General features: G+C 40.8%; 1 protein-coding gene across 2 annotated transcripts in view; it reads left to right on the forward strand.

Annotated features, from left to right (window-relative positions):
• Positions 1-1,033: 1,033 nt before the first annotated feature.
• LOC127969524 (CD209 antigen-like protein C) overlaps positions 1,034-22,099 on the forward strand; it is a 44,811-nt gene continuing 23,745 nt past the window's right edge. The window contains exons 1-5 of one of the 2 annotated variants that reach the window (XM_052571545.1): positions 1,034-1,442; positions 1,937-2,338; positions 6,844-6,971; positions 7,725-7,831; positions 7,940-9,230. In XM_052571545.1, coding sequence (XP_052427505.1) covers positions 1,229-1,442; positions 1,937-2,338; positions 6,844-6,971; positions 7,725-7,831; positions 7,940-8,072 — 984 coding nt within the window. In that variant the 5' untranslated portion in view covers positions 1,034-1,228 and the 3' untranslated portion in view covers positions 8,073-9,230. Of the gene's footprint in view, positions 1,443-1,936; positions 2,339-6,843; positions 6,972-7,724; positions 7,832-7,939; positions 9,231-22,099 lie in introns of those variants that run through there. The other variant, XM_052571546.1, reaches the window with a different exon arrangement.

Consider the following 22,099-nt stretch of genomic DNA (forward strand, 5'->3'; position numbering starts at 1 on the left):
CATAAACATTTATCTGTTGAAACTGCTGGTTTCAGGCATGTTTGTATACTGGAAATGATCATTTTAGAAGAATAAATCAAAGTTTTGATTTGTCAGGTAAAATGTTTCATGGATGAAGATGATCAGTTAAAGCAGTCAGTGATGCTGCACACATGAACACAAACACATGAAATATCCCTCACACTGCCAGCAAACAGAGAGATTCGGTCTGTCTGTGGTGACTCTTGTAGCGATTCAAGAGGTTTCATGTTGTCTGACACCTATAAAAAAAACTCCAAGAGAACGACCACAAAACAGGCTGAGCATCTCAGAACAAAATCTCCAGATGCTCTCCTGAGAACCAGACTGAAAAACCTGATCAGCTGTCTGGACTTTTGATGTACCAGCAACAACCTGAACATTTCAGAAACTTTACATCAACACCTTGAACCTCATTTACATCAACACAATCCACATAGTTGAAACACTTATTTTCAGTGTCCTTCTGCAGTGAGTTGAAGTTCCTTTTTACACGAATACTTGAAGTATTTCACAGGGTTCTCAAGTCTCACACTTTGGTTGTAAGACTCAAACAGTTCACACGCTCACACACCACAGTGTGTATTTCTCAAGCTGAAAAGGCAATGCCGACCAAGTTGTCCTGCAAGCTTTATATATAACGGTGTATATAATGCGCTGAACACAAAGTGAAGTTTCCTGCTCCCAGCACGTATCTCAGATTGTGTTCGTTGCTAGGCAACATAGATGCGCGATCACACAGAAGTTGACGGAACATTCTCGGTCACTGTGCGTTCGTTACTAGGTAACCAACAACAAATTTAATTTGTGCTGGTAAATTATGAACATTGAGTCAAATTGGGGGGGGGGGGCGGGGCTCCATTAAGCTCCTCCCCTAACCGCATGTGATCTCACTCCAGGCTTTTGAAAAAACTTGAGAACCCTGATTTACAAAAAAAAAACCACTTCCTTTCTGCATAAATACTTGCCACACAAACAGATGAGGAACACAACACAATTTACTACAGAGAGAGAAACTAGTGTTAGATTACTGAATGTGGAAATGAAAATATAGAAAAGGGTAAAACTCAGAGAAAAGAAACAACATGGATGATGTATAAGAATATGTGAATGTCGTACGAGGTAAAGTCAGAACAGATATCACAGATTCAACGCAACGAGAATCCAGTCATATATATATATGACTGTAAACATTTGAACTGCACCATAAATGTCTGGACGTGTGAATGATATCATGGATAAAGGTTCAATAATGGACTCAGAAGACCGAATAGAAAGGATTGTTGATATCTACGTCAGTGCAGAGGCTGTAAGAGACATGAAACATAAGAAAGAGACAGAAGACTTCAACACAGAAGAACCCCGAACACCTCGACACACAGAAGACTTCAACACAGAAGAACCCCGAACACCTCGACACACAGGTAACTGAGATTAAAGGACATTTTCTGATTATTCTCTCTCTTCCAGGTCCTCCAGTATGATCTGACATGCTCCATTTGTTGATGGTGGTTAATGGTTTATTTTTTTCCTGAAAGTGACTGATCGTTTTGCTAGAGAAGACACTTATTTGTCAACCAGGGTCATGTGGATTCATTTAAAGCTTCCTAAATATGGATTTTTGACCTTTAGAAAAGGTTTATTTTGAGACCTGTTCACGTTTTCCTCCAAAACCAAAAATGTATCATCGGCTGAAAAAAGAAAATCATATACAGTGAAACTCAGATGAGTAAATAATCAGGAAACCATTTTTGAGTGAACTGTTCCTCTGCATTTACTCACAAAACACAAGAACAAAAACCACACTAATAAACGTCTGACAAGCGTTAAAGTTAGTCTACAGTTCACATGTTTCAGAAGATGTGAGTCGTATGATATGAGGAAGTGAAGAGACTAACATCATATCTATCCTCTTCAGGAAGTGATGGTGTGACGATCTCCAGAGCAGCTGGTGTGTGTTTGGGGCTGATGTGTGTTCTTCTGATGACTGCAGTCATAGTGTTGTGTTTCACCTTCACTCAAGAGAGACAACAGCTGCTGACTAAGATCACCAACCTCACTCAAGAGAAAGACCAGACACAAACCAACAATATGAACCTCATTCAAGAGAGACAACAGCTGCAGACTAAGATCACCAACCTCACAGAAGAGAGACAACAGCTGCTGACTAAGATCACAAACCTCACTCAAGAGAGAGACCAGCTACTAACCAACAATATGAGCCTCACTCAAGAGAGACAACAGTTGAAGACTAAGATCACCAACCTCACCGAAGAGAGAGACCAGTTAAAATCAGAAAGAAATGATCTTAAGTTTGCAGGTTAGTTTCTTCAGTCTTAACTTGATCTAAAGCAGACTGTCCTGGATCTGTTGTGTAGCTAATGCTTGTAATTTACCTTTCTTTAGCTCTTTATGTTTATAATGATTATTGATAATCTAGAGATGTCAGCAGAGTATAAATAATAATTTAAGACATATCTTAAATTGGCTTTATAAGTAAATATTCATTTAATTGAGCATAAGCATCTGTCTTTACGGTTTATGATGCTAACACAATTAATGAAACAAAATTCACCATTTTCTCACAACTATAAACACAATCTCAAAACTACACACCAACTTGTTCAAACTACCAAGTTAAAATCAGATATTTACAGTTTTCTTCAATTGTTTAAGCACCATTTTGAAAACAGGGCTCGGTTTTTCAAACCCCTTCACACAATTAGCACAACACTACACCAAAGTAGCACAACGCCTCAGATCATTTGCAAAATGAAACACTTTTGTCAAAACTATACAATGTCTTATAAAAGAATCCGTGGGAAGAATCTTTTCGAGTGACGAATCCACCCTTGTATGGATGCTGGTTCAATTTGATCACATAGCTTGGAGGAAGCATGTGATAGCAATGATTTGCATCTGGTCCCTTTGGTTTTCTGCTGTGATGATATTGTGTAATCCGTCTAAAAATGTAAGAATGAGTTTGTAAGGACCCAAGTTGGCACGGCGGTGGAGGACCCCATTCTGTGTAATGGCAGCACAAAGGGTAATGTTACCCCCACGTTGCCCTGGTACATTGACAATAGCCCCGTGACCGATGTTTCTTCCCCTTCTTCGTACTGTTGTCAGGTTAAATCCAGCCTCAATGTAAATAAACTCATGCAGGACTTCCTCCGCATCCATTTGCAAAACTCTCTGAAATACAGCAAAAGATCACATTGTGTAGATCAGTATACTGTAGGTCTGCTATACAGTAAAATTACATGTACAGTAAAAGGTTATGTGTGCAGTACACAATACTACAGTCAGTGAACAAAACGTACCACCACAGATTCACGCCACAGGACTTTCACCGTCTGAATTTCTTTCAAATGGCACTTTATACAGTCGTTTCATCAGAACTTGATGTTTAAGGATACGGGCTATTGTTGACAGAGAGACCTGTTGGATATTATTGAAAGTGAGGTGATCATTGACCATATGGGCTTGAATTTCTCGAAGTCTGATTGCATTATTGGCCAAAACAAGGTTTATGATCGCTCTCTCTTGCTCCTGTGTGAATATTGGGCCCCTCCTCCTTGGTGTTCACGACGTTCAATCCTATATTGTCCAAACAAAACATACAGCTTACTGTAAAAATGATACATTCAGGAATATATACAGTACCAAAATATAGAGTACATATACAGTACTGTTGATATAGTACATGCAGTAAGCATGTTGAATAATTCTGTTGACTGAAGAGAAGTTTCTCACCTGTGCTCTTGACGAAATGTCCAAACTATTGATGCCACCGTGTACCTGCTTAGGTTAGGCTGTACTCTCAATCCAGCCTCCCTCAGTGTTAGTCCGTGGTTTATTACTTGGTCCACAATTGTAGCACGAAATTCGTTACACAGATTTGGTTGTCTTCTTTGTGCATGTCCTATCCCTCCTCCAGGTCTCCCTCTTCCTCTTCCTGGTACTCTCTGGATTCCCGCTCTCATCCACACTCTCCCTCTTCCTCTTCCTCCACCTGGTACTCTCTGGATTCCCCCTCTCATCCGCACTCTCTCTCTTCCTCTCCCTCTTCCTGGTACTCTGTGGATTCCCCCTCTCATCCGCACTCTTCCTCTCTCTCTTCCTCTTCCTGGTACTCTCTGGATTCCCCCTCTCATCCGCACTCTTCCTCTCCCTCTTCCTGGTACTCTCTGGATTCCCCCTCTCATCCGCACTCTTCCTCTCCCTCTTCCTCTTCCTGGTACTCTCTGGATTCCCCCTCTCATCCACACTCTCCCTCTCCCTCTCCCTCTTCCTCTTCCTGGTACTCTCTGGATTCCCCCTCTCATCCACACTCTCCCTCTTCCTCTTCCTGGTACTCTCTGGATTCCCCCTCTCATCCGCACTCTCCCTCTTCCTGGTACTCTCTGGATTCCCCCTCTCATCCACACTCTCCCTCTTCTTCTTCCTCTTCCTGGTACTCTCTGGATTCCCCCTCTCATCCACACTCTCCCTCTTCCTCTCTCTCTTCCTCTTCCTGGTACTCTCTGGATTCCCCCTCTCATCCGCACTCTTCCTCTCCCTCTTCCTGGTACTCTCTGGATTCCCCCTCTCATCCGCACTCTTCCTCTCCCTCTTCCTCTTCCTGGTACTCTCTGGATTCCCCCTCTCATCCACACTCTCCCTCTCCCTCTCCCTCTTCCTCTTCCTGGTACTCTCTGGATTCCCCCTCTCATCCACACTCTCCCTCTTCCTCTTCCTGGTACTCTCTGGATTCCCCCTCTCATCCGCACTCTCCCTCTTCCTCTTCCTGGTACTCTCTGGATTCCCCCTCTCATCCACACTCTCCCTCTTCCTGGTACTCTCTGGATTCCCCCTCTCATCCACACTCTCCCTCTTCTTCTTCCTCTTCCTGGTACTCTCTGGATTCCCCCTCTCATCCGCACTCTCCCTCTTCCTCTCCCTCTTCCTGGTACTCTCTGGATTCCCCCTCTCATCCACACTCTCCCTCTTCCTGGTACTCTCTGGATTCCCCCTCTCATCCACACTCTCCCTCTTCCTCTTCCTCTTCCTGGTACTCTCTGGATTCCCCCTCTCATCCGCACTCTCCCTCTTCCTGGTACTCTCTGGATTCCCCCTCTCATCCACACTCTCCCTCTTCCTCTTTCTCTTCCTGGTACTCTCTGGATTCCCCCTCTCATCCACACTCTCCCTATTCCTCTCCCTCTTCCTGGTACTCTCTGGATTCCCCCTCTCATCCACACTCTCCCTCTTCCTCTCCCTCTTCCTGGTACTCTCTGGATTCCCCCTCTCATCCACACTCTCCCTCTTCTTCTTCCTCTTCCTGGTACTCTCTGGATTCCCCCTCTCATCCACACTCTCCCTCTTCCTCTCCCTCTTCCTGGTACTCTCTGGATTCCCCCTCTCATCCACACTCTCCCTCTTCTTCTTCCTCTTCCTGGTACTCTCTGGATTCCCCCTCTCATCCACACTCTCCCTCTCCCTCTTCCTCTTCCTGATACTCTCTGGATTCCCCCTCTCATCCACACTCTCCCTCTTCTTCTTCCTCTTCCTGGTACTCTCTGGATTCCCCCTCTCATCCACACTCTCCCTCTTCCTCTTCCTCCACCTGGTACTCTCTGGATTCCCCCTCTCATCCGCACTCTTCTCCCTCTTCCTCTGACACCATCCATTTTTGTTGAAGACAGGGGAACTTACCTGTTGCCTTTTTATAGTGCTTTAACCTAATGTGTGCACACCTGGTGCCTGTGTTTAACCAATTGGTTCATGGGTGTGTTCATTTGAAAGCCTTTTCTTTGAAATTGCAAGGAAATTACATCATGATAAATTTCTGTGTCAAATGCATACAAGTGTGTTTAGTGTTTTGCAAATCACTGTGTGTAATATTTTGTAAAAAGTGTGAAGCTGACAGTGTGCTTACAGTTGTGCAAATCTAGGCCAGTGTTTTGCTCCTTGAGTGTAAGGTTTTGCTAATTGTGGGAAAGTTCTAATGTTAGTGTGTGAGCAATTGAACAAAACTGTAAGTCAAAAACATTATCTTTTGTGATAATCAGTCGTTGGCCTCAAATGAGACACAAACCTGTCAAATACACAGACTGCTTCAGTGTCTAGAGAACACTAATGAGATCAGTTTAAAACACTGTTACAGAAACCTTCCTTTGAGAAACAGGTTTCCTTCTGAAAGTCATTGTCTGTTACAGTATACAACATAAACAGAGCGTACAGATACAGTGAAATTAAGAGATAAACTGTAAAGAGCAGTAGATTAAAAGCACTCACAACTATAATAAAATATACACTACTGGTACAAGTAATGTAAATAACCTTTTTAATTGGGTTTAGATTAAAATTTAGTTCAAGCCCTAGTAAAAAAAAAATATTTATTATAACATTTATATTTCAGCTTTATTTATTTGTATGCACATCTCTCAATATTAATCCTACAGTGTGTTTAAATGTCACTATTGATGAAGATTGTATTATCTCTGAATATCAGTTTTTAAATGCAAGATATTTCAAGTGTACCTGAAGTATAATTGCTATAGTCCCAATTTAACACAATCAAATAAACCTCAGTGTATCTTTAGTTACACTTCAGCACTACTTCTGCACAATTCAAATGAATAAAGTACAGAGTTAGTTGTTCCAGTTTAGCAGACTTCAAGTTTACCAGTTTAATACACCAAAAGTACAAGTGCAGTGTATTTTTATTAAGTACATAAATATGTAAATGTATTTGTAGTATACTTATCATGACATAAATGTATTTCAAATGCATTTTAGTGTATTTATATTTCACTAGGGATGTCTTATCTGTGTTCATAGATGGATGGAAGTGTCATCAATCCAGTCTTTACTTATTTTCCTCTGAGAAGAAGAGCTGGACTGAGAGCAGAAGATACTGTAGAGAGAGAGGAACAGATCTGATCATCATCAACAACATAGAGGAACAAGTCAGTGTGTGTGTGAGTAAGAGAGAGAGAGAGAGAGAGAGAGTATGCTAGGGGTGGGCAGATCGATCTAAATAACGATAGTATGCTCCTGTGGAATCGATATTTTAATTTAAATATCTCTCATCTACGTTCATTATACTTTGCTCGTGTCTTCTACCTCTACAATCCTGAGCAAACGCTGCTTATACATCCTGCCCCACTGTGCTACTCCTCCCCCTCGCGCTGCTCTGCTGTGATTCGTTGTTGTGTCGTCACGTGACTCACTGACACAACGCACCGAGGAGCAGCGAACAGAGTGAGCGAAGCTGATAGCACATTGAAGTCCAGAAGGGGGGCTCAGGGAATGTAATTGCACAGGTATATTTGTTCTGTGTCTGTTCTTCAGTAATAATTGTGTGCACTTTATTTCAATTGCTTGGAGTAAGGGGAGGATTCATTTTCTTTTCTTTTTTTTAAAGGTTGTAAAGAATTAATTCTACAGTGCCTAATAAATAAGAATTTTGTGGACTTCAATACATGAATACAAAATATTGGCTAAATAATTGATCATTCATCCACCTCAGAAATAATGACATAGACCTACTGCTCTCCCCTACACAAAAGTTTTTTTTTGTTTTGTTTTTAGTAAAAAAGTATTGTATTGGTATCGGCGATGTGTGTGTGATCGCAGTGTTTCGTTTTTTAAATTATAGAGAATGTGCTGAAATGTGTCTGTGCTCGTGTTATAAATCATGTTATTGTTTGACTTCTCAGGATTTTGTGAAGAATATTTGTGGTTCTGATCATTTCTGGATTGGTTTGACTGATGTTGAAGAGGAGGGCAGATGGAAATGGGTTGATGGCAGCACACTGACCTCTGGGTGAGAAATGACTGAACTGAACTGATTATTATCTAATAAATGATTGTCTCAGTCAGTATCATATCACACAGAAAGCAGCTCTGATCTAACTCTGATCTGTTGATGCAGGTTCTGGGCGTCTGGAGAGCCAAACAATCAGGGAACAGAGGAAGACTGTGCTAACACTCGTTCATCAGGATGGTTTGATACTAAATGTGATAGTAGTGTTAAATGGATCTGTGAGAAGAGTATCCTTAAATAAATGATACATTATAATAAAAATGTACATATATGCATCATGAACAAATAAATATGTCGGTAATTTTACTTTTTTTTTTTAATGGCACATTAATTAGGTTATTCTGTAAAAACAAATAAAAAAAAAATAGAAAAAAAACAGTAATAAAAAATTTCATATAAAACTTTTTAAAATAATTTTGTTTTGAATTTTTAGATCTGAACTAAAATCTGAATGTGAAAAACAACAGCGATGTTTCTACAGACTGAAATAAAATCAGAAATACACTGATATAATAGAAATATTCATAAAAACAGCATTGATCCAATATTGTTAACCAAAACGATCATGATTATAGGAGTACTTGTGACGACTCGTAAAAGAGGAGGAAGCAGATGCAGGCAATCAGAAATGGTATATGATGATTAATTAATAGTTATTATGATTGAAGATGGTAGCAAAACTCAATGAGTACGATGAAAACTGAGTCCAGAATGTAGGCAATGGTGATAGAAGGTCTATGGTGGCGTGAGAAGTGCTGGATGGTGAAGTCGGTGGTGAATGTGAAGACGGTCAATGGATGAAACCAGAAACAGACCGGAACACTCACACGAAGACGACAACACAAACACAATCCAGAACACGAACACAATCCAGAACACGAACACAATCCAGAACACGAACACAATCCAGAACACGAACACAATCCAGAACACGAACACAATCCAGAACACGAACACAATCCAGAACACGAACACAATCCAGAACACGAACACGGGAGACGGTAATCCAACTTGTGTAGCTGTAACATGAATGAGGATCTGACAACAGACAGAGAGATGAGTGAGTATTAGTAGCTGAGTGGAGATGAGGATCAGCTGGAGCGAGACAATTAACACCCAGGTGACAACAATCAACCAAACGAGCACATGGAGACTACGTGAGTACAAATACAAACACAAAACATGACACGGAGGAAACAATGGATTTCCTACCGTGACAGTATTACTCAGTACATCAGTAAAGTTTGATTTGAAATGTGACTCTTGCAGCTTTTTTGTAATTACAGTATGACAATAAACATGATTTACTTGTTTTCAGAAACTGGTTTATTTCCTGAACCACGTGAAGATGAATATAAATGGAAAATCACATAAACAGCTTCTAATGTTTGACTGAGAATATGAACAATAGTCTGACTGTAGAAATCAGGATATGATCTAACAAGCACATCTTCTTTATAAACACTTTCTAGCATCAGTATGATCAATACATCACCAAATATAAGTCATTATCACTATATGAAACAATATACATGTTATTTATTTATAACATCTTTATGACTGTTTGTTTTATGCTAGTGAAAGCAAAAATTGCTTACACAGCAAGCCCAGATTTCACCCCAAAATGACTGACAGTTCATTTAAAGTCCAGCCTCATTAAAGTGAGTGAATAATGGACTGAAGGAAGAGCATCAGATGCAGTCGCTGCTAAAACTGTTCATCCGTCTGAACTTCTGATGAAACGACCTGAAGCTCATCAAACACTGAAGGGTTTCAACACCAGATGAACAAACCCCTGACGTCTTTACACACAAACAGACAAACTGTGCTAATGATTGTGTTTTCACATGTTTATTAATGGTCATTGTGTTTTTGAGGAATACCTGAGGGAAGGGAAGGAGTTATTGTGATATAATATATTCATTTGAACCTTGTTTTCCACACCAAGCGTTGTTGAAGATCAAGTTCCTTTCTGCATAAATACTGACCACACAAACACAGATGAGGAGCACAACAGTCCACTCCAGGAGAGAAACTAGTGTTCTTGATGACAACAAAACCAAAAGAAAATTACAACCTGCAAAATGCACAGAGAAAATGGAAAAAGGGCTTTGCAAATATTGACATTATTGTAACACTTGCGTACTTTTTTTTTAGTTGACGTTTGACCTCAGTTTGTTTCGTTATTCATTCTGTTCACCTGTTATTTAGTTCATTATCTCATTAGTTTCAGTGTATTTATGACCGTCAGGTTTTGTGTAAGTCAGTCTGAGTGTGTGTGTGAGAAAGGAAGGATTTTCTGAAGGTATTTTTGAGTCAAAACGACTGAACACCTGTGACAGTGTGTTTGTAGTTGTAGAGAAAAGCCACATTTGTATCAGTAAGTTTGAAGTGAGAGAGAAATGTTTTAAGAGTTGCAAACCTGTAGACTTTTGATCTCTCCCACAAACAGCAGAACAAGAACACAGGTTAGCGTAACACTAAGGTGAGTACGTTACGTCTGGCTTGTAGGAGCTCGGAGACAACTTTGAGGAGTTTGTCCTGTTGGAGGCTTGACGGGGAACTGAGGTGCGGGTGAGTGCTTTTATAGTGCCCTTGATTGGTTCTGTGATGGGTGGTAGGTGTGGCTGGTTAGTAATCAGGTGACTGTGAGCGCTGGTGATTGGTGGGGACCGGGCTTACCAGATCCCTGCAAAATATTTTTTTTTAAAAACAGATATTTTCAAGTTAAAATAGTGTGCGGGAGTTCTTTATATGTTGACACGACCTACCAGGTCTTATTTTTCTACGCACCTATTACTTATTACAGGTGTGTGATGGAGTTCGTTCATGAATATCTGTTTTTAATGAAAGTAGCACATTAATATAGAACGATGATTAAAACTGACTGGAACTACCTGTGGATTAAACTGTTTTACTGCACACTTCCAGCCAACAATAATCAAGTATTCAGACAGATCATGGTAAAACAGCACATAACAAATTTAATGCCCATGTGATGAAGTTTCCTAAACATATAATTTGTTTTAGGTCACTTCCCTGAACCAGCAGTATTGGCTTTTGGAGAAGCTGTCAAAGGACTCTCTCCTCAACCTCTGATTTCCTGCGTCCTACTGATCTATCAGAGCTGGTTTTGGTGGACTCCAGATTTGGTCCTGTGCCTCGGGGTTCAATGCTCTCCTACCAGTGCCCCCCTGTTGTGACCAAAAACTACATCAAACATCCAGATGCTCCTGTGTTCCCTAAACTCCCTATAAACGGTCCTAACTTTCCGAGGAGCTTGCACCTGTTCTTCCATTTGGAAAGCCTAAGTGTCACACAAGAGTTGGCATTTATAATAGGGGAGCGGACTCGGGAGCAATCCGAGTGTCCACAGTGGAAAAATATGTGCAAGCCTAGAGTGACTGCTAGCAGGTTTATGAGGTTTCTCATGTGCGAGGGGAGACATCTGAACAGGCACTGGCAAGGCAGATACTCAGGGGTGTAAAGCAAACTAGGGCAATGAAAAGAGGCCTTGACAGGGAACCTGAGGTGCTGGAACATTACTCTCAACTGTTCAATGTGAATGTCTCACCTTGTGGTTTTGTTGTGCAGCCAGATGTGTCCTACCTTGGTGCCAGTCCTGATGCCAAAGTTTATGACCCTAATGCAGATCCCTAATTCGGGCTCGCTGAAGTGAAATGCCCAGATGTTCCTACAGTTTCTGAGGTTGGGCATATTAAAATTGTGAATGGACATGCAACCCTGAATATCTCATGATAGCTCAGATGAGACAAAATCTGGATCTTTACTACTCTGGTGCTTACACAGATGAATATCTTAAGGGGGTATCTAACAGTAGTATACAGTGCAAATAGGCCTAATCCTGTAAAAAAAAAAATTTAATCATTTTTATTGATGATGTAATTGTTCTGATGATTTTATATTTGTATAAATGTATGTTTTAACACTGAGATATGATTTTCAAATAAATGTTTATGAAACTAAAATTGTTACTTTATTTCAACAATGCACAGTCACAGTCAAACTTATTACATAAGTCACTCTTTATGGGAAAGTTCACTTTAAAATGCAAAAAATATCATATACTCAGTGTCAAGTTGTTTCAAACCTGTATGAATTTCTTTCTTCTGTTGAACACAAAGAAAATATTTTGAAGAATGTCAGTAATCAAAGAGTTTACTGGACTTCCATAGTAAGAAAGAAAACATATACATAAATTCATAGAGGTTTGAAACAACTTGAGGGTGAGTCTATGATGAAAGAATTAGCTTTTTTTAAAGTGAACTATCCCTTTAAAATGAATAAGGCTATGATGGTGATTGTGACCTTTAACATCAAGAGGCCACTGAAAATTGCTCATTAAGCAGCAGTTAGTCCACAGCTGGTTAACTGTTCCAGACAAGGTTAAAGGTACAGTGTTGTCCCAGATGTAATACTCCTTCACTCTTCTGATGGCTCTCTCAACAAGAATTCGACGACGAGCTGTGGCTTGCGTCCTCACTGCATTTTCTTTGCTGAACTTGGTAGCTGCTCCTTGAAGGTAGTGGTGTTTTATATGATGAGAAAAAAAAGATAACTAGCCCAAGTTATGATGATGCAGCTAACAGTGGAGACCCTTACAAATTCATATAAATCATTATCATTATCTGGCTTTTATTATGATTCAAAACAAATGTTTATTGCAATGGTCATTTTAGATCATTTCAAGACTTTGTTTATCTTAATTGTTTTACTGCTCAGTTGTGGAAGCATTCCTTTGATAAAAAATATTATGCTGATATCTTCCTGGAACAGTAAGTTGTGTCACGAATTATTAAAATGATAATATGACTTGAAAGATAAAGGGCATAAATGTAATAAAGGCTTCAATAATATAATAATATAACTGGAAAGTTGCATCATAATTTGTTTTCAGAAATGCATGAACATACCTGGAAGAGGAGTGACTGCATAATAATGATCTGCTTCAGCTGTCACCTCAGTAACTACTTCAGCGTCTTGGCTGTCGTCTGATTGTATGGTTTGAACTTGTTCGTAAACAGACTCATGTGAAGTTTCTCCCCAGTTGTTCCACAGACAAATGTGCTGCCTCTAAGGATTGTAAATTTCTACTCGTCTAATAGCATATATCCACTTCTTCCTCAGACATTTATCGCTAGGAAAACCGTTTGAAAACTCCAATATGGTTGACGCTGCTTATTATTTTTGCAATGAGGGACACTACAGTGAGACGTCGATGTAGCTTCAGCCATTGTTATTTAGACCAGAAGTCGCTTTACACAACAAACGCTGAACCGGATGTGCGTTTTATCTTCTGTGAAAAAGGCCTATTGGACAGCAAACTGCTTATTGGTCAGTACAGTCAGAAATAACATTAAGACAAAAGGAAAGAAGAATTTGTTGTGCTTTCCATTCAGAAACCCATTAGTCTCAAGCTCACTATTTTCCAGAAATGTCTGCAATCTACCTGGAGTGCAAGGTTTGAGTGTCAGGTTCCCAAAGATAAGGTTTGGTAAAGAATCCTAAAAAATGAACCTCATTTAATAAGAATCACATGACTCTTTTTAAGTCAGAGTAATTTTATTATAATTCATTAACAAACAAAGTCTTCACCTGTTTTTTTTCTGACTGTGATGACACAATGAGTATTTTTCAGTCCAATGCAAATTCAAGCAGTAAACATAAATGCAGAACAATGTGAAGGGGTAGACATGACGCACACACACACACACACACACACACACAGACAGAGAAAGACATTTCTGCAAATTTATGTTACATTATTTACTAAAGCAGACAATTCAAAAGATATCCGACAACAACAAACTCCAACCTTTGACAAAAATATAGATTTTTTTATATTTTTAGAATGATTAAATACATGTTCACAAAATATATATCAATGTTATGAGAAGTTGAAACATGAAGAAAAATTGACTTGACACTGATCTGAAAATGAATGCGTCCCTGTGGACCTCTGCTGGATATATGTGGTCATTGCACTTTATTTCTTCAGCTATATCTCATACAGTTTTTTCTCTAAGCTGCAGATGGCAGTATTCTCTAACACATGGGACAATATCCACAAACCTTTTATATTTCATTAAGGTCAATTGATTTTTTTTTTTTTTCATTAAAATGAAGGGCGAGAGAGATTAATAAAACAGTATAATTAATGCCAAGGGTATTCACAATAGTGAATAAATAAATTTGCAGTAACTACTAAAGTGTTTTAACCCTCTGGCCCTCTTCGTTTAGGAGTCACACTTACCTTCTTCGCAGTCAAAAGTGACCGAAGCCTTGAAATGTAACTTATTTTTCTTCAGGAAAACCAGTGTAATATAATTGTGTTCAATAATATTTGTTGATTATTCTTTATGATTTTTTAGGGAATTTTATGATACTATGCAATATTTGTACAATTTTAATTAGCTACTTTCTCCATTTGAATTTTTTTTTTAAATCTCTTTATTTATTTACTATTTTTAAATAAATGCAATATTTCACATTAAAATAGAGTGAAAGCATTTAAAATCATTTTTTTTTATGTGACAATTGGGAAATCTGGAGACATTAAAAAGTAAAAACTTGTGTAATGTTGCGTAACCTCCTGTATTAGCTCCCTATATAGATATATACAGAGGCTTTTGGATTCCCATAGTTTTTAGACCTCATCTCTTCATTTTTTTAGGTTTTGCATTTAGATCTATATCTAGACATCCTAAAATATTATTTTTTGTCAAGGTTTAGATATTTTCGGTTAGATAAGTATCAGGTTTTACATTATGATCACAGTCAAACATTAAAATCTTGATAGAAAGGAAACACATATAAAGCATTTTTGTTACTCAGTATCCAAAACACTATACAAACATTTTGTAATTCATTAATATTTTATTAAATGTACAAAAAAATAAATGTTAATGTTGCAGTCTTACCGGTTCATTTCTGTGTGTGTGTGTGTGTGTGAGAGAGATAGAGAGAGAGCCCCTTTTTTATTTTTTCCATTTATTGATTGGTGTCTATCTTGCACTCCTGATATTCTGGAGAGTCACCCCTTGATTGCTGCACACTTTTTTCCTGACCAGTGGCTGATTTGTAGTTTGTACCACCAACAGATTCACTGAGTTTTCACATTTTTTCGTATTTCCCATTCATTTCCTATGTCTGTCATTTTTCACCGCAGAAGGTAAGTGTGACTATTTCTTTGGACTCTTTAAAGGGGGGGGGGTGAAATGCTATTTCATGCATACTGAGTTTTTTACACTGTTAAAGAGTTGGATTCCCATGCTAAACATGGACAAAGTTTCAAAAATTAAGTTGTACGTTTGAAGGAGTATTTTTGTTCCCAAAATACTCCTTCCGGTTTGTCACAAGTTTCGGAAAGTTTTTTTCGAGTATGGCTCTGTGTGACGTTAGATGGAGCGGAATTTCCTTATATGGGTCCTGACGCACTTCTGCCGGAAGAGCGCGCACTCCCGTATAGCACAGCACTGAGAGCACAACAGACTTCACTGATCAGAGCGAGAGCGTCGCGAAATGTCACAAAAGGAGTGTGTTTTTGGTTGCCAGGGCAAGACAACCCTGCACAGATTACCAAAAAAAAAAAACAGCATTAAGGGACCAGTGGATGGAGTTTATTTTTACGGAGCATCAACGGAGTTGTGCAAGTGTTTGTGTTTGTTCCTTCCCTGAATTTGGAAGATGCTTGTTCACAAGGCCCAGTTTGACGACGGATTTGCATATCGTTTATTTCTTAAGGATGATGCAATCCCAAGGAAAAAGGGTCACGATCGTGTGTTGGAACCGCAGGCGGTGAGTAAAACTGCTTCAAATATCTCTGCCTTCTTGTTAGTGCGTCCCCTCCCATGCCAGAGACCCGGGTTCGAGCCCTGCTCGGAGCGAGTCGTTGCTGCTGCTGCTCTCGTTCAGTTTCAGCCTCTGGATCATAAATAAACGGCTGAATCTGACTGTAAGCCATGGTTTGTTCTGGATGATGGGTTTTCCCTCAAGGTAATGTCACAGCTTCCACATGCTCTCAACGCAAAAGCCTTATTCGCGCTCGTGATTCTTTAGCTCCGCCCACACGTCACGCCTCCAGTCGGTCGTGTTTTTCCGGGAAAAATCGGTACAGGCTATCTTTCTCTTATGAATATAATAAATATTCATAACTTTTTGGAGTTATGAAGGATGCAGTACTACTCTATAGGTACTCAAGATTAACAGGAGATTGAGTGAAAAGGAGCATTTCACCCCCCCCTTTAACATATCTAAATCATGTCCATTATTTTTTGTGTGTTCATATTGCTAATGTGACAAAATTATCCACCTTCTTATTCACCCTCATATAGGTTTTTTCCCCCTCATTAAAACCAAAGTGGTGATCATCTGTGATTGTTTGTCAAGAGCAAGGACACATTTGTATGCATAGATAGAATAAATCTTTATTGTCCACCGGGGTGCAAATTTTTCTTTGGCTCGTCGCAAAGTACAGAACAGATAAACATACAAACAATGTCTCAAGCATAATGAAGAAATATTCCTAGATAACTCAAAATAAAAAAATGAAATAAAGAAAGATACAAAGCAAAATATCATATTAAGAATAATATACCTAGATACATAAAAACAGCAGCTCATTTATTTATTGTTGGTTTGTTTGTTTTTATGTAAGTACTTTTAGCCAGAGGCACTCTGAAGTGCATCTCAAACTCGCTAGAGACGGGGTGAGTATTATCTACAGTGATTTTCCTTGCTTTCTTCCTCGTTCTGTCAATGTATATTTGAGACAGTGGTTTTTTTGGTTTTCTTACTATTTTACTAGCCATTGACACTCTCCTGTTGAGCTTTTTCTTAATCTTACAGTTTAAATGGTCAAACCAAGCAGAGAGATGTAAAGTTAAAACCCTTTCAGTGTGTGTGATATACACAAGCTTGATAATCTGAGCACTGACCTCCAGACTGTTTCAATCGTCTATGAAGACTGTCGTTGTGAGCATTTCTTAAAGATCAATCCTGTATTATCAGTAAAACTCAGGTGGTTATCAAGAACCGTAGATATTTAAAAGTTTCCACAGTTTCAGCTTCTTGACCATTAAGTAAAACTGGCTCTGTTATTATGTCTTGTTTTTTGTAAAAAAAAGTAGCTTATTTGTCTTTGCCACATTAATTTCTAGCTGGCTTTCTTTGCACCATACTTCAAGGACCTTTACCTGTGCAAGATAAGAGGCTTCATCCAAGGAGTAAATAGATATACAGATATTACACAAATATACAAGCAAGGAGAAGAACATTAAACTGTAAGAGAACATAATGTTAGATGTAATTGATTACAAATGTATGTCACACTTGTATGAATGCATTTGGTCACTAACTGTAAATGATATTTCCTAGGGGGAGAATGTCCAGAGCTTCACCTTGAGGACATACTGATTTGTGCTTCTGGACTTTCAGAGACTCCTCTTGGATTTCCAATCAATCCTACAGTTCCTACATCGAGTGAGCCACACAGTGAGGTTACTAACAGAGACAAACACATGCAGCATAGTCCTTACACCACCACTGCACACGTCTTCTGCTGAACTGAACCACTGGACGCAGTCTGGCATTATTCAGTCGCCAACTTTTGGAATTGCTTAGATTAGGGTTGGTGCTAGGGTTAGGGTTAGGGTATGCTGTATGTTTAAAGCAGTTTGTTGTTCCTTCTAAAAAACTAACCTTCTTGTAATCTTAAAATTACACTGAAATGTTAAAATGTTTGGGTGGACAGCCACGCCACTTTCAGCACCGCCACCAGCAACTTCACCATCCACACCACCTTCAGCACCAGCGACAGGAGCACCCTCACCATCCACACCACCTTCAGCACCAGCGACAGGAGCACCCTCACCATCCACACCACCTTCAGCACCACCACCAGCACCCTCACCATCCACGCCACCTTCAGCACCAGCGACAGGAGCACCCTCACCATCCACGCCACCTTCAGCACCAGCGACAGGAGCACCCTCACCAGCCACACCACCTTCAGCATCACCACCAGCGACTTCACCATCCACGCCACCTTCAGCACCAGCGACAGGAGCACCCTCACCATCCACGCCACCTTCATCACCGCCACCAGCGACTTCACCATCCACGCCACCTTCAGCACCAGCGACAGGAGCACCCTCACCATCCACGCCACCTTCATCACCGCCACCAGCACCCTCACCATCCACACCACCTTCAGCACCAGCGACAGGAGCACCCTCACCATCCACACCACCTTCAGCACCAGCGACAGGAGCACCCTCACCATCCACGCCACCTTCATCACCGCCACCAGCGACTTCACCATCCACGCCACCTTCAGCACCAGCGACAGGAGCACCCTCACCATCCACGCCACCTTCATCACCGCCACCAGCACCCTCACCATCCACACCACCTTCAGCACCAGCGACAGGAGCACCCTCACCATCCACACCACCTTCAGCACCAGCGACAGGAGCACCCTCACCATCCACCCTCCTTCAGCACCACCACCAGCACCCTCACCATCCACACCACCTTCAGCACCAGCGACAGGAGCACCCTCACCATCCACCCTCCTTCAGCACCAGCGACAGGAGCACCCTCACCATCCACACCACCTTCAGCACCAGCGACAGGAGCACCCTCACCATCCACCCTCCTTCAGCACCACCACCAGCACCCTCACCATCCACACCACCTTCAGCACCAGCGACAGGAGCACCCTCACCATCCACCCTCCTTCAGCACCACCACCAGCACCCTCACCATCCACACCACCTTCAGCACCAGCGACAGGAGCACCCTCACCATCCACGCCACCTTCATCACCGCCACCAGCGACTTCACCATCCACGCCACCTTCAGCACCAGCGACAGGAGCACCCTCACCATCCACGCCACCTTCATCACCGCCACCAGCACCCTCACCATCCACACCACCTTCAGCACCAGCGACAGGAGCACCCTCACCATCCACACCACCTTCAGCACCAGCGACAGGAGCACCCTCACCATCAACCCTCCTTCAGCACCACCACCAGCACCCTCACCATCCACACCACCTTCAGCACCAGCGACAGGAGCACCCTCACCATCCACCCTCCTTCAGCACCAGCGACAGGAGCACCCTCACCATCCACACCACCTTCAGCACCAGCGACAGGAGCACCCTCACCATCCACCCTCCTTCAGCACCACCACCAGCACCCTCACCATCCACACCACCTTCAGCACCAGCGACAGGAGCACCCTCACCATCCACACCACCTTCAGCACCAGCAACAGGAGCACCCTCACCATCCACCCTCCTTCAGCACCACCACCAGCACCCTCACCATCCACACCACCTTCAGCACCAGCGACAGGAGCACCCTCACCATCCACGCCACCTTCAGCACCAGCGACAGGAGCACCCTCAACAACCACCCTCCTTCAGCACCAGCGACAGGAGCACCCTCACCATCCACCCTCCTTCACCATCCATTTCAATCAACACAAGATCATCTTCCCAATCTTCATTCTACTGAGCTGTAGTCGGGTTGATTACGCAAGTCACCAGGGAGACGTCATTGATGGTCATTTTGAAATCAGAACGATTAAGGAAAAGTTCCTCAATGGACTCCAGATCATTGGGTGAATGCTTTATGCCGTATTTGTCAAAGCAACCTGACAGCGAGTTATCTCCCTGATCTGTCATAAGAACAATAACTCCGCCGTAGGTTGACTTGTAGATAGATGACCTTTGCATTAGTTTGCAAGCTTCACATCTCTGTGTAATGGATTTAAGAATAAAATTAATCTGCAGGCTGTGGCACTTCAGACAGTGATGTCAGACTATAATTTGAATACCGGAGACGACACCGCGCAAGGTCGCGGAGGAATTGCTGTCAACAGGATCGTCGTCTCGATCAGGTATGTCCAGTGGTGGGATTTCTTTATTTTGCTGGATGAATTTCTCCACTTTGCTCTCATGTAGACTACTTTGAAAATGAATATGATTTCGATGTTTGAACTTCAGAAATAAGGCTGTCCCAGAATGTGAGCTTCATTTCTCCGGTCCCGTCGCTGACCCATATCTACTTCAGTTCACACTCCTCTTTCTTGACCAGCACGATTTTGCTCACCGCTGCACGGTACATCACTTTTGCTTCCAGCTCACCTACAGTCATGCCAACTAATATTGGCACCCTTGGCAAATATGATCAAATAAGGCTGTGAAAATTAATCTGCATTGTTAATCCTTTTGATGTTTTATTTGAAAAATTCACAAAAATGTATCCTTTCATTGGATAATAAGAATTTAAAATGGGGGGAAATATCATTATGAATTAATGTGAATTAATGTGTATTAGAGAAAAATAATTTTTTTTCTCTAATACACATTGGCCACAATTAAGGACACCCTTTTATTGAATTATTTTTTAAACCTCCATTTGCCAGTTTAACAGCTCAAACCTTTTTTCAAACCTACCAGCTCCTTACACTTTCTATGTACATTGTACCACTGGGAAATATGGTCATTGCATAGGAACTAAAAATAAGGTCCAAAATAAGTGCTAGCACTGCATGCATGCTCTGTATGCCTTGCTCATATACTTGTATACTTGCATACCCTATATATACTCTACGCAAATATTCAGGGGGTTCTGCATAAGGTATACATGACACCTGACATAAACAACGATTCAAAAAGCTTTATTCAACCTGGTTTCAACTGTCAAAGTATTATTATCTCATCTCATTTTTAACTTAGTTACATTTTTAGTTCATTTTTGACATAGTTGTCAGATGACATACTGATTGTGGCACTTACAGTGTCAAAACCACATAGTACTTGTGTTTTTGTGTATTAGAGTAAGTTAGTGACTCTTAACTTACCACTAACAAAAATGACAGTGCCTCTGTAGTGAGGCCAGCCTCCTCGTTGTTTCCTCCCATGGTGCCATTCAATTACGGCTGAGTAGGTGGCAAAGGGATTCCCATCCTGGTCCATCTTGGAATCATCATACCCCCTTATGGCATCAGTTTTTATGTCACTTAGCTTCCCAAAATCCTCCCCTTCACTCCACCGCACCACTGCAAACTTCCCCTCCATCTGTTCTAAAATTATCAAATAAATAAAAATCATTGTTTGGCTTAGCAATCAATAAATGACTGGCAGAGAGAAACTGTTATTAAGCTAACATTTAACATCAGTATTCTGACAAAAAAAAAACACTTCTAATATTAGGTATCTGCAGGGTATAGGGAAGTTATATTTAAGACTTTATTGCCACTCAAAATGAAATTTAAGACCCATTTTGAATATATTGCGATACACAATTCTGTTGTCTAAATTGATAATTTCAAGCACATATTAAATTTGATTTGAAATATCCAAAGGAATATAATCTGAAAATTGCAGATTAGGTTATTGATAGGTTAAGTGATTTAATAGAGGTGAGCAGATAATGTGATATGTCTTTATGATTCTTGTGATATTCATTTCTTTCATATAACGTTAGCCCAGTGCTACCTGACAGGTGCCTCTATAGCCTACAACCAACCAGAAAGGGTCCGGTGGGTCCGGTGTTTCCGATTAACAGACGGTAACGTTAGAGAAATACTGAAAGCACATTAACGTTAACTTACTGACTACAAGATGTTCTTGAACATGAATATTTTGGCCAAAGGCTGTGCAACCAAATGTAGTAAACATATAAATAATCATTCTATTAACTGGTTTAAAAACCTTAGAATAAAAAAAAGGTTCTGTAATATTGACATGAAAATAAAATGGTGGAGACCAAATATTTATGCAGACATTGAAAAAATGTTAACTTTGCCATTTTATCTTTGCCTTCTGGCAATGCGTTAACTTACTGGATCTGTTATAATCTAAGACTCTTCCAACGTTACACTTGTGTTATTATTAGGGATGGGTACCGAAACCCGGTATTAAACTGGCCCCGGGGCTAAATTATGAAACACCGTAGTATCAGTAAGATCTGACGGTACCGGTTCTGCTTTCGGTACTGGAGGAAAAAAATAATGTACTATGTATTTTTGCTTAATAATGTTGTCGTGCACATTTAATCTCGCCAAACATTTCTAATTTGCAATCATATTAAGACGTTTGTCCGTGAGATCTGCGTGAACTCTCATGCGCGCCGCGGAGGCTGTCTGTGTGTCACACACACACCACAACGAGCGCACGCACATGCATTAACTGTACGTAAACTTCTGTTAATAACAAAGAGTGACGATGGC

This window comes from Carassius gibelio, chromosome A4 (genome assembly GCF_023724105.1).
Source record: "Carassius gibelio isolate Cgi1373 ecotype wild population from Czech Republic chromosome A4, carGib1.2-hapl.c, whole genome shotgun sequence".
Classification (NCBI taxonomy): domain Eukaryota; kingdom Metazoa; phylum Chordata; class Actinopteri; order Cypriniformes; family Cyprinidae; genus Carassius; species Carassius gibelio.